At 38.9% G+C, this 13522-nt stretch overlaps 1 protein-coding gene across 1 annotated transcript in view; it reads right to left on the minus strand.

Annotated features, from left to right (window-relative positions):
• Positions 1-300: 300 nt before the first annotated feature.
• Positions 301-13522, minus strand: part of PKP2 (plakophilin 2) — a 46113-nt gene continuing 32891 nt past the window's right edge. Inside the window, exons 7-13 of the mRNA XM_054052061.1 lie at positions 11943-12060; positions 10435-10596; positions 9431-9604; positions 8671-8824; positions 6216-6405; positions 5133-5220; positions 301-3650 (exon numbers count right to left, since the gene is read on the minus strand). Of these exons, the coding sequence (XP_053908036.1) occupies positions 3582-3650; positions 5133-5220; positions 6216-6405; positions 8671-8824; positions 9431-9604; positions 10435-10596; positions 11943-12060 (955 nt within the window). The 3' untranslated portion in view covers positions 301-3581. The remainder of the gene's footprint in view (positions 3651-5132; positions 5221-6215; positions 6406-8670; positions 8825-9430; positions 9605-10434; positions 10597-11942; positions 12061-13522) is intronic.

Raw genomic sequence — 13522 nt, forward strand, 5'->3', positions numbered from 1 at the left:
AGACAGGAAAACACAACACTGCTGGCAAGCAGGAACCTAAGGACTAAACATAGTGACAAGCAAACAGGCAGTCTGACATACCCTCAGCTTTAAATAGATGCCTTTCGAGGACATACTGCCAGGCTAAGCAGTAGCCAGTGAAAGAACTGGTATTCTTGTATCACGGCTCATGATGGGGCCGGTTCATTTCACGGGCAGCATGGGCCCAGAAAGGAGGTTTGAACCTTTCTTAATATAAAGCATGTTCCTACTCAAGAGAACACTCCATCCCCCCCTGCAAAAAAAAAAAAAAAGCCACGTAACCTAAACCCTGTGTCTGTGCACAATGTAATGCAATATTTTTACATAGTTGAGTTCTATTTAGCGAGGGAGGGAGGAAAAACACCATCAATATTTACGAGCAATGACAGTAGTAAAACCATAAGAGGATGAAATAGGGAAAGGAATGACTAATTCTCTGGCAATGAATCAACGTATATATTCTGTGGTATCTACTACAATGTTATCCATACTAATTACAGTTTCTAATAAAACAATTCAGTGAAAGGTGGATGTACTGACTTGTGGTTAAGGAACTATTTCCAAACAGGAGGACCTGGAGCCAGCTCCTGGTCCAGCTAAATACTTTTTGGATTCTACCCAGTATGTTTAAATTCAAGGTCTCAAATCTCCTCTCTGTAAAAGAGCAAGTGAGGAGGTTATATTTCCCAAGTTCAAGATTACAGTGAGGATGATCCTAATTATTTTTGACATCTCTGGTGGTGATATGGTCCACGGTAAAGTTTATGGGCAAAGACTAGCGAAAGAGGGGTGAAGGCACAGGATACCAGGTGCTTTGATAGGTCAGCAATACTGGACAAAGAGAGATGTAACACTTTTTTTAATTAAAAAGAAATTATTTGCTGGAGCACTCTGATGCCAACAGGAGCATTGCTCAGTTTGCCTTCAGAAACACTCTTCCATTGTAGAAAAGTCTAAGTCTCTGTATCTAGATTTAATTTAAAAATCAGTTTGCCCTTTTAAAGGAAGGGCTAGGTCTTGAAAATAAATTTGCTGCACCCTAGCAAGTAGGTTCACTAATAACAACAAAGACCAAAGACAGGTTTTTTGCATTAGAGAGAACACTTTATTACTTCTCTGACTAACACTCCTTGCTTTCTTTGGAGATCTCCTGAAATGTTCCTGATTGCATACAAGTAGGAGATCAGTTGTAATAAGTTGTGTCATTGTTTCTCATCCCTGTTTATAGCTTTCAGTTGTTGCAAGGTCTGATATTCTTTGTGACTTCTGAACACTGTTTTGATTTTAAAGGGACATCGTCAGCAGAAACAACCCAAAAAGTCTGTAACTTGTTCTTAAGGACATCTTATTGGGAATTAGATATACGAAAGTAAAGCATTTGAAAATGTCCAGCATTGGGTTTTTTTTTTCCTTCTTATTTTTTTTTTTTTTAGTTTTTTAAATAGTGTGTGAGTTTCACGGAACTAAACCAATACTTAAACATTTCTAAAAGCTCCCTTCCTGATCTTGGACTGCACTTCTTCATTCCCGTGCTACTCTGTATCTAGGGGTAGTCTTTGTATATTAATTCTATCTACGACTATTTTTTGGGCACTAAAAGTAGACTTGTCCAGGCTCCACGTATTTGTTCATTTATGGCACGTGCAGCATTACTTGGGTTAACAAGTTAGAAGAAAAAGTTAGATTTTAATTCTGTTTTCTGTCATATTTATAAAAACATTTTCCTCAACATGTAGTGCTGTAAGTTCCCTTCCCCCGTGTTGTTTTTGGACCTGGAGTGTTTTGAAAATGACCTCTTAAAAAAACAATAGTATTTTGAAAACCTCTTACTGGAATGCATTTGATCTGAGTTATCCAAAGCAAATGTGGAGGAATAACAGACTCATGAAAATGATCTGTGACGGGAAAGCAGGGTTGTTTGCTTAAGTCCTCTGGACATGTTCTGTTCTGTATGTATGTGTGGGACTTCCTGAGAACCCTATGTGAACTATGTGCACCTACCAGCAGAATTTAGCTCCTGGTGTCCAGAAATATGTTTAGACACAGTGCAATGTCACAATCCGCTAGTTATAAGTTTCTGATAGGAGCTAGACCCTTGGTCAGGAGTGTCGAAATGAAGGGACTTGATGATCTCCTCTGTGAGGTGCCTACTTGAAGGATTATGCATCTCTTTATGGGTAAGAACAGCTGTAACTGTTCCAGTGCCAGCAGTTCTGCCTAGGGGTACGAGATGGGCTCCATTCATGAAGGAAGGCTTGAAAATATGTCTTCATTTCCATAAATGTAGCTTAGATTCCCTGATTTCAGAAAAGTCATGCCAGATTATGTCATCTGATAATCCAGTCCACAGAATTTTATATATTTATATATGAATGTCCTTTTGCTTTAATGGACAATTTAACTACTAGTTTGTTTAGATAAATCTTGCTTACTAAAATATGAGAAGGGTTTTTCTAGTGCTTCTTTTCCCTCTCTGAGGATCGTATAAAGGGAGCAGCCTTTAGGAGCTTAGTAATTTTTCTCCTTCTGTTACCTTATTCCCACTGATGCAGACATAGTCCTTCAGTTATCACATTGCATATAATTGCTGCAGGGAGGATGACAATTTCAAGTTAAAGAATATGAAGCAGGATCAGATGAATTCCTTAAGCTGCATGAAGCCTTATCTCTTGTGTGTGTCTCTATTTCTTCAAAAATAAAGGCAAGTCTCTACTCCTTTCACTCTATATAGATTAAAACCAGAATTGTTTTGAAAAGGCAGTTTTCTTAAAATAATCACTGAATCACCAGCAACTAACTTTTCAACCAATTAGCAAAAAACAAGAGATCTAAATTCAGCCCAAAGTGTCTGAAATATATTCGTTCTAGTTAAAACCCTTTCTGGACAGTTAAAAATTCCAACAGCCACGTGAGGGAGGATGAGAGGAGCAAGGCATATTGACACCTATGTAAGATTAGTTTTATTGCTGTTTCTGATGAAATCTCATAGGAAAGAGGCTTAAGAACCAGTGAGCACATGACTACAAGCAATACAAAAATAATAATAATTTTAACTTTGTTGGTGCTTTTATAATGCAGGTAGCAAAGCTTCTTGTGTATACTCACAGTGTCTGGAGAATCTTAGTTAGCATGGGAAGAAACAAAGGAGTGAAAAATTACTGTGTCCTGAGCGGTGCACTTGATGCTTATCCATTGTAGAAAACTATCTGTATAAAAGTCTGAAAAGAATTTGTTGCCAAGCAGCATTTTAAACCTCTCTGTATAAACGCCTGTTAAACTACAGGCAGTTATCTGAAGCTCTGACTAGTGGTAAACCTGGATGAAATTTCAGCTCAGACATCCTGAAGAATCCATCTTTGGGTATTCTTATATTGATATATACAATGACAACAAGGTGACTAGGATTAAAACCACAAAACACTTATCATCTCAAGTCATATAAAATCAATCTCGTTCTTCTGAGTTACTTTCTGGTTGATGACGGCAACACCAACTCCATCAACGTAGTTACGTTAGATGACGTATGATCTCATTTGTCTTCAGAGATGTTATGATCTAATTCAATCTTTTAGTGAGTTATAGGCTTTTGTGGTCCGAGAGTTGATGAAATCCACCTTCTTAAAGTCAGCCTTTGGAATGAAAGAAATAGAATATTTCATTATCTTCAGGACTGACTCTGCAAGGGAAGGGTGGGTTCAGCTGTCTAAAAGCTAGGTGTGGAATCATTCTAGGGGGTACAGGCAGAGTCCTCTACAGTCAACAGAGACAGAACAGGCATCTCCCAGGAGTAACTTCACTCAGTCTAAGACAGGCAAGATGAATCACTGGAGTTGCTTAACTCTTTCCACTGACTGTCTAGGGAGTCCCGTCTTCTAGCTCAGCTCTACAGACTCCTAACTCATAGGTGACTAATGTTAGCCAAGATAAAAACTATCTGAACAGAGTATATGGCAGTGCCAAAATGACTCAGGATTTTATCAGTCTCATTCGAATAAGTGCTTTCTGTCACTTATTAGACTGACTTTTAAAAAATGTCTAGACATTAGGTAGCCCCCAGTTTTCAGTTTTGGATTTGTACAGGAACAGCAAGTAGTCAGCATTTTTTGAATTCACATCCAACAAACTGGCATACCTGAAGTACCCGTGACTTCAGAAAATTCATGCTTTTAGGGATGTTGCTGTGCGGTAAAGTCAGGAATGTAGTTGTAAAAAACCAAAGTCAATAAATTCCAGCTAGAATTTATGTGGGTACAGCACCCTTATTCTTGAATGCAGATTTCTTGTTTGTGGGCAGTATACAGCTAAGTGTGATGCAAGACTGTTAAAGGATATTATACTAAGTAACATTTTTGGAGCAAAATTAAACCAAAAAATCTCCAAACTACCTAATAAATGCTAAAGGCTAGAGCTTGAAAAATGGAATAGTTTTAGATTATACTGAATTTTAGGTGAGAAAAACTCTGAACAACCAGAAAATAAGCAATGAAAACAGTTATAAATGCAGGTTGAAGTCAACCCAGCTGTGTCTTGAAAAAGCAGTCATAAAGCTTCAAAAGAAAAGAAACAAACTGTTTTGTTGGTTGATTCATACTGGTAATTTTTTTTTTTTATTTTGACTGTGGCAGTAAACATTTGCCAACACTTTTCCCAAGCCCTACCTTTTTATCTGAATATAATTATCACCGGAGCTTGCAGACCATACAAACAAGGAGAACAAAACTGCTCTGGTTTTAAAGCAGGAAGCTGTCTTGCCCTGCCTTTGCTTTTCCTGGCACCTTAGGCACTCTATTGATTCAGTCAGTAGTGGATGGACACATCCTGGGCATCACTTCGCTCCATCTGAGACTTTTGGCAGCCAGCAGCGTTTTTCATAAATGTTGCCAGTAGACATAAAGCCACAGAGGGAGAGAACATGAACACAGATGAGCAAAAATTAAGGGCATGCCTTACTTGTGCACTATTAATAGAAACACCACATTCAGAGACCACCTGAAATCCTAATGTAGGTTGTTTCTTAACAGTGCAGAAGCGCTAAGGGAGCTAGAGGACAAATAAGAGGGTTCTAGGTCTGAAAGAACAATTATATATCTTTGCTCTAACCCAGATCTTACCTTTTTGTAAGCGCTGTGGAGATCGGTATGTGACCACAAGGAGTAGAGGAGGACTGAAGCAGCTCTACTGGCTTTGCTGAACATATTACTGCAATTTTGTGCAAAGAATGATAAAATATCTTTAAATTCCTACTTCATAATGACAGTGAATGTGCATACTTCAGCAAACATAACCTCATAGTGTTTTATCTGTCCTTCTCTCCTTCTGAATGCTGCTTTACTTCTCTTTAGGTATTATAGTACAATTCATGCTGTCCTGACTGCAGAAACAAATGCAACATACCTTTCTCTTCACTTATTCTTCAAAACTGGAGAGAAATTAAGTACCCTACAGCCTTCCTCTTAGAACAGCTATCATACTGTTCATATTCAGTTGAGGAAAATACACATCAGCATAACAAGCATTCAAAAGGATCTTTCCAGCAGATAAAATCTCTGGTTAGTTAGATCGCATGTAAACTATTCAGAGCCTCACAAGGCCTCCTTTACTGAGATTAATTTCCTCTTTCATTTGTAAAAAGAGAGAAAGGCAAACAGAATAATCATCCATATTCACAAAGCACTAGATATTCTTTTTTGAATAAACACTGGTTGCATGTGATTACATATTAAATAATGATTAAAAGAAACTAAACATCTATTATCTAAAATGCTCTTTTATAAATATTTTAAGTACAGTTCTATGAGCTCTGTAATATATATATCTTTGCATTTTTCTGCTAAAGATTACCAGAGATGTGTCATAAAGAACAGGAAATACAGAAACTCTTTTGTGACAGGTAAGATCTGATGGGCAGCCACTATATATATTGGAATATAGATAATATTGTGCCATCAGTTTCTAAAGAGCTGTTTAAACTGTTGGAACAAGGTAAATTTAGCTGGAGGTGGAACAGCTGTTTATAAGAATTCTTTCTGTATTTCTGTATATGTACAATTCTATTCATATCACAGTCACTTGCTTAAGCTGTCCTGTACTTTAAGACGCAGTGCTTCCCCCACCCAGGTGGCAGAGACTGCAGTTGTTTTTTTTTTTCCCCAGAGAGAAGAGGAAGTGGAAGGAAAGCTTCTCAACCATCTTACCTGTCATTCATGCTGATGGTAATAATCTTCGGTAGGCCATCAGCATTCAGGAGAAGCCGAGCATTGTGAGAATTGCTCTGCGTCAAATTGTACAAGGTGTAGCAGATGGATGCTGTAGTTTCACAGAGAATATCAGATGCTGGGACAGACTCGGGAAGTACTGATACCAAATCAGGCAGAACTTCTCTAGCTACAAGTTGGAGGAGAGACAAGCAACTTCATTACTAACAGATGCAGATTTATCTAGGGTTCATACAAGGCCTTACTTCTGCCATTACCACCTGTCAGAGTGCTGTGTGCTCCCACAACAGAATCGTGGTTTCAAAACTTCATTACATCCTCACAATTTAGGTCAATCTGCATCTGTACAAAATTGGACAGTATGTATTTTGCCTCTTATACAAAATAGGTTAATACCTGGTGTACTGTAGTGAGGTCCCTAGGCATGTGATAGCAGTATGCTGCCACTTCCTGAGGAACCCTGTGTGTCCTGTAGGTAATCATGGGTATTGTGATATACGTGAAACCGAGAAAGGGCGACTACAGCACAATCTTTACTGTTCAGCTTGTCAGTGGTTGGGTGTAAGGGGATGCACATACTCAACCTTCTAAGAGAGCATGTAAGCTATCCAATGAAGAAGAATGTCCTATTCTGAAGTCTGTCCCTACTCAAGAAACACTACATCGCATTGACCACACTGGATGTGACCTTGAGAGCCATCCAAACACCAAACAACAGCTTCGGACAGCAACTGCATCCTACTGCATACTGTGAGATCTGTGCCACGTGAGATCAGAGCTCATGAAGAAACTTAAAGCAATAGGCTGTAGCCAACTGCTCCCACTGTAAGAAGGAGCACTGGGCAATAGTTTGCGGATTTTGAGGCCATTCGCCTTCCTCTAACCAGTGTTTGACTTGGATAGAGCGCTTTGCTCATCGTGACTTCTGATCCTCCAGATGGATGTGTGACAAGGCTCACGTATATTAAGATTAAATTACATATACTTTAGAAAAAAAAGCTTTAAACTGGATGAACCACCTGCTATCTAAGTATCAGTCAAAATAATTCTGTCAGACAAGATATCTTTTTTTTTTCTTCCATTGGTAAATCAAGGAAGGCAGCTTTTAGAAAGTTTATATTTGGCAGTGTCTTGAAAACATCTGTGCAGAAAAAAAAATATTTTTCCAAGTAAAATAGGAAACTTTCTGATGTTTTTCAATCATTTAACTTTTAGAGATGTTTTATATTAATTTAATCTCTATTTCACATCAAAGGTTCATTTTCCTTGATAAATACACACTCTTTATCTAGGAGACAGTATGCCCTCCCAAACGTTTTCCTTTGGCCAAAATTATTTGGAGAATTTGACCTGAATTCTCACATGGTTTTAGTCACTTAAAAAGAATATCTTTTCAAGGATAAAAAGGTTAACCTGAAATTCCCCCAGTTCTTCCTACCATGGGTAAAGCAAAAAAATGACTATGAACGTGCAAGATTAAACACCTTTCTCCAAAGTTTCATGCTATTCTGTCTTCCCTACAGTCTTTCATAAATTATTTTCCCGATGAAATCCCCAATTCTTTCTCTCAGGTTAATTCCTGCTCTTTCTGGGGGATTCAACATTTGTAATTTTTAACACCACATGGATTATCCCTTTGAAATCAGCCCAACAACATATTATAATATTTTCAATAGCAGAGAATGTTATCTAAGGATTAAACAGTGCCCAGGAGACTGTTCTGCAGAATTCTGGAGGTTAATCTGCCCCATGAACCAGCTGTATACCTGTAATTTCCCCTTTCCCCCTCTGGAATTGGACACGAATGATGTGAATCTATTTTATCCTATCAGTAGGAAAAAATTTCAAATATACATTAAACTGAAATAAAAATACTTAGAATAGAAAAGGCTTCTAATGCAAAAATAATTACAACATTTTAGGTATAAGGTACTCCAAAAATTTTGAACTATTTCTCTATAGCATCTTCTAGTTTCCATTCTCATAAACTTAAGCAGAAAAATAGTGTGAGTTGCAAGCTTCCAAAGCTTTGTGTCTAAAAGAAAGGAATAGTATTTTCACTAGAAGAAATGGAGATATTCTATGATTTCTCCCAAATAATTACAAAGCTGTGGCAGCACAGAACTCAGCACTCACCATCCTTTACCCTACTTTAAGCAGAAGAAAAATTCCCACTCCAAATTGGTGTAGATCCATTGTATATCTTCTGAAAATAACATCAACGGAAGTTGATGAGGAATACACAATTTAGAGAAAACCTGGGGTTAGAGACTTTCCTTGGCAAAACTCTCTATTTTCAACCCTGTATAGTAAGCACAAGTATCTGACCTAAAAACTCGTATTTCTTTTTCCAAATTTTTGTTTAAAGAAAGAAAGCTTAATGTAAAGATAACAGGAACAGAATGCCCAAGAGAAAATGTTAGTCTGTGCTTACCTATGTCACTTTGCAGAGAGGTGTTGCGAGACAAGTTCCTGAGCAGTGAGACTGCTGTCTTCTTTACTGTAGGGTGGCTTACATGCAGCATAGTTCGGATACTTGGAAGGCCATTTGCCTTCAGAACAACAGTCCGGGCCACCGCAAATGGCATCTGTTATAAGGCATGTGACAACAGTGTGTCATTACCATGAATGTACAGCCTCATAAGCAACCACAGCGGTTTCTCTACATCAATGTAAGCATGTCTAAAATAGTTTACATCTAGACCTACATATAGGCTGTAACAGAAAATAAAGGTGATACAAAAGACATTTAAAGCCCTCTTTCTCCCATGTGGTCTGTAGCCATGTCCTCAGACAAACCATCACAGAGGTCATTAGTTTCTTCACTATGAAAGCGATCTCTGGTTTTGTGAGATCCTTCTTCTCCCACTGGAACTGATTTTGTTCCACAAACCCACTTTTTTGTGGTTTTAGCATCTATTTACCCCTCACTGTGCAATGAATAGGCAAAATTCCACACATGGAGAAGTACAAAGAATGTGAAGTAGTCCCCCTTTTGCCAACCAAGAAATAGCTGCACTGCCAGTTATGATTTTCTTTCCAATGTTCTTCAATTTCCTTGATGACATCTGTGAGACAGTGACTTGTCAGTTGTTACCTGATCTCAGTGCTTTTGTGTTTTGCACTCCAGCCCTAAACTCTATGTGTTCACATTAGGAACTAAATGACAAGAAAAAGAAAAAAAGCTGACTTACCGGTCCAGTGCCAGCTGTGAGGTTCTGAAGAGCTCCCAGGGATGCTTCCTGGGTATAGTTTCTGGTACTCTTTGCTATTAAGGAGAGATATATCCTAATCAGTGTGGAATGCCAGAGTGATTCAACACCCCTTGGATTGCTCTTTTCCTCAGGTAGTGGGGTGTCTTGCTGCTTCTAAACATGGAAACAGATAATGCCTTTAGAAACAGTGACCTTATACGACTTGATGCATCACAAGCTAAACTAGCCATTTTGTAAATCTCTATGAACAGACTATTTGCAGGTATTGTAAACTCAAAAGAAAATGTGTAAAATTGCAGTATTTAATTATACTGTCCACTCGATCAAAAAAGAGGAGTCAGGTATAGGTGAAGCTGCTTCTGACACTAGGGGCTGAGCCCAAGAAGAAACAGAAATGGCCAGCTAGAGTTGTACTGTGGATTGAATGGGGGAAGGTAGAACACACTCCAGCAAAACTAACAGATGGGGAAGGGTCATCAACTCTCACCTTTCACTTCCCCCCTTCTCTGATACCTATTTTCTCGCCAACAATTCCCAGCTGCCAGAACATTTGTGATACGTACCACATGGTGTGAAAATAAGAGGTATTGAGATAACCCGAAAGCCATTAAGTCATGGAAGTGGCAAGTCATCTTGTGCTGGGTTCACTGGTGAAACCATCACAGCGCCCACTTATTGGTATGGCACTTGTACAATTGCTGTACATGGTACAGATACCACTTAGACACATCAGAGGGGTGAAACTGAGTGGCAGTATTCCTCAAATAATAAAGCAGTGGATTGCTATGTCATTTTCACCATCAGCAGCTGAACAAGATAATGGGTGTCAGGAGAGGCTATCAATAAATTTGCATTTTTAGGGCAAGCAAGTATCACACTGCCAGATACATCAATAACAGCTTGTTAGGCAGATTACAGCCTTATTCTCCAGAAGCTGCTACAACTGATTAACAAAATGAGATGCAACTAAACATGTGCTTTACCTCTTTTACTTTTCTGCTCCTTGTTCCAAAACAGCCTGGTGTTTTATCATTGTGAGAAGTATTTCTTCTTTGCATATATATGCTGTGTGCACAGCTCTCAGGGAGCTCTATCTCTAGCTGGTAGGAGAGATTGTGAAGAATGCACACACAATTTTCTGTGGCCTAAAATAACAAAAGAACAGAAATCTTGAAAGCTTTGGCATGAGTTGAAGGTACATGTACAGACACAGAGAAAGCTTTCATTTTTGGATCTTCAACAACTAACTATAGAGCTTCTAATGGTTTACAGAAGAGCTAGTCTTCATACCCATGATCCACAAGACTGCATTTACGCTGGTAGATTAAACATGCCCTGGGATGTTCCTGAGCACTGAGGCCACCTGGCACACAGGGCTTGCATTTGGAGCAGGACGCATGCCTGTTAGAAATGATCCTGGGACATTATAATTCCTGAATTGTGCTTGGGCATTGTTTGGGCGAAAGCTATTTGGCACAGACCAGAAGCATGGCAAAAAAACTTTACGAACTACAGAGTAAAGATGATCACGCACACACCTCATCGTAGCATCAGCAAAAAGTAAGTGTTGTATCTCTCCTAAGGAAGAAGCGATTTTCTGCGGTAGAATGCTTTTTTTTTAAATTAGGTGTGCCTTTCTGGGCATGGCTAAGATCAGGTCTACAATTTCTGAATGATGAGTCTAGTGACAAAGAGCTTTATTATCAGTCCCTCTTCTTTTTTTTTAAAGTTAAAAAGGAATGAATGGTTTTAATAGTAAATGCAGCAGGGAGCTACTGGCACAAGCATAAAATGTGCGGGATTCTCCCTGAAGCTAATGGCACTGTATACAGGGACATGGAGAAGCTCACGTAACTAATCCTAGAATAGAGCTGTAAATGTGCAGTAATTACCACTACACAGCACAAGTTATAGCAGGCACGCTAGAAGTGCCCTACAGGCTACGGCTAACCTTCTCATAAATGACAGTTGGTCTTTTCACCCAACTTCACCCAGCTAAAAGACAAGCGTCTAGTCTAAGCAATATTCAGGGTTCATCTGTAGTCAGTGGTGGGAAGAAGAGAATGAGTTGAACTCGCTTCTGATAGTGTTCACGTCCTTGTAGTTACTGGCTCAGGCAGAATGTATAACATAAAAAAAAAAAAACTTAGGAAAATCAATTCCATTCTAAATTATGCAAGCTCCTTAATTACACTGCCACCGAAAGATACTTAGGTTTGTCATTTCCTAAGACAGAGGTCTCATGGTCTTCTGGGTGATTCTGAAAAAGTTTTCCCAAAGCGAAGGTATGTTACTCTTTTAGATTACAGGATGAAAAACACCTCAGAAAGGTTTTTACCAAAATTTCACCTTTGGTGACAGTTCTAAAAGCCCCGGAAATGAGTATAGATTTGCCAGTTACATTACAACTGTTCCTGAATATTGGTTTCTAAACAAATTATGTTCTCCTAGCAATTTCTCCTAGGAAAAGACCTTTAATCTCAAAGAATACCTTGTCATTAGGCTCGTGGTCTGCAATAGTTCCTTGAATATAATACACAAGGGAATCAATCAGGCCATCACATTCTCTCATCTTTTTCCTTCCTTCTGGGCCAGCAGAGCTCATGTTTCTGTGCAGGAAGGAATAAACTGGTGAGAAGAGATTTAGGCAAAGATATTTCCCTGTATTCCTCTGACAAACTTTTCCAGCTAAACCTTAAAAATACTGAAGTTAAGGTTGACTGCTTCCTTTCTTCAGAGCTGTAAGATAATCTGAGCCACTACTAACTAAGACTTTCACTTCAGTGTACCCCCAGACAAAACCAAATACTCCAGATAAACAAAATGTCATGATTGTATGGATAAGGTAAGACCTGACTCAAATCTTCATCTCAAAGTTGAATTAATTCTTTTTAAACAGTCAAAGAAACTAGATTTTTTTGTCCATGATCCCATTTGTAGTTATATTCTTACTATGTGGGACAGTAGCTATGTCAAAATATGAAAGATACCTGTAAAAATTTCCACACACACAAATATCCTTTAGCATTTACCTACCCCAAACAAGTTCTTGATCCAAGGTGACCCATCAATAGACATATGTTCTGAGAGTTTTAGCAACATTTGTACATTAGCATGTAAAGATAACGCATGTCAGTTATGGGGCCAAGTTCAGGTGGCAGTTCATGTGCTCATGAAAGGCTCTGAGGGGGTGCTAGCGGGCAGGAGGGGATGTGAATGCAGCTGAGCCAGCAGCTTGGAGAAGAAGCCTGGTCCCCTCAGTGGTCGAGAGGCTGAGAGGCTGAATCATGATGTGGCTGCCATTCCCATTGCTGCCAGACCAGCCAGGTGAGAATTATGAAATGTCTGGGGACAAGGAAGAGGAGAAAATACACGGTGCTCAACCAATTCCCAGCTTCCCTGAGGAACTACTGGCATCTAAGCAGAAAAAAGATGAAGCCACCAGAAACTGCTCAGTCAGAGAGGAAAACACTAGATGTCTTCTTCAGATGCCTTCTGCTATTCTGCCACAGTGGCTTGGACACAGATCTGCATGGTTTCTGCTTCCTCCAGACCCAAAGAAAGCCACAGTTTGCCTGGCTTTCAAGTAACATTTTCTGTGCTTGTGGTAACCCAAGTACAACTTGAAAATGAATTATGAAAGCGATTTAAAAACTCTTGAAAAGCCAAACACACACTTGCTGCTTGAAATTTAGCTCTAAGCTACTGTTTTCCAGGGAAGTAATGACACTTACAATTTTTAAGGTATAATTATTTTTACACCAGAACAAACTCTGAATTATGGAATGCTGGAATTATAGACCTAGGCCTAATTATTTTGGACTCCTGCAGCTCTGCTGGCCAAAAGTCTGCACACAGTATCACTTCCAGCTTCTTTGTTTGAAATAACATTAAAGATAACCCAGTCTTAGCATCCATCACAAACAGAGAAGTACATGTTCCTTTAGATAGTTTCAGGGTTTTTATTTTGCATGCTTACTTTACCTACTGGAAATTACAATGTTTTAAAATGTTATTAACAACAGCCACTGAGGTACAGCTTTAAACTTTCCTCAGTCTTATGACTGTAAA

This window comes from Cuculus canorus, chromosome 1, assembly GCF_017976375.1.
Source record: "Cuculus canorus isolate bCucCan1 chromosome 1, bCucCan1.pri, whole genome shotgun sequence".
Lineage (NCBI taxonomy): Eukaryota > Metazoa > Chordata > Aves > Cuculiformes > Cuculidae > Cuculus > Cuculus canorus.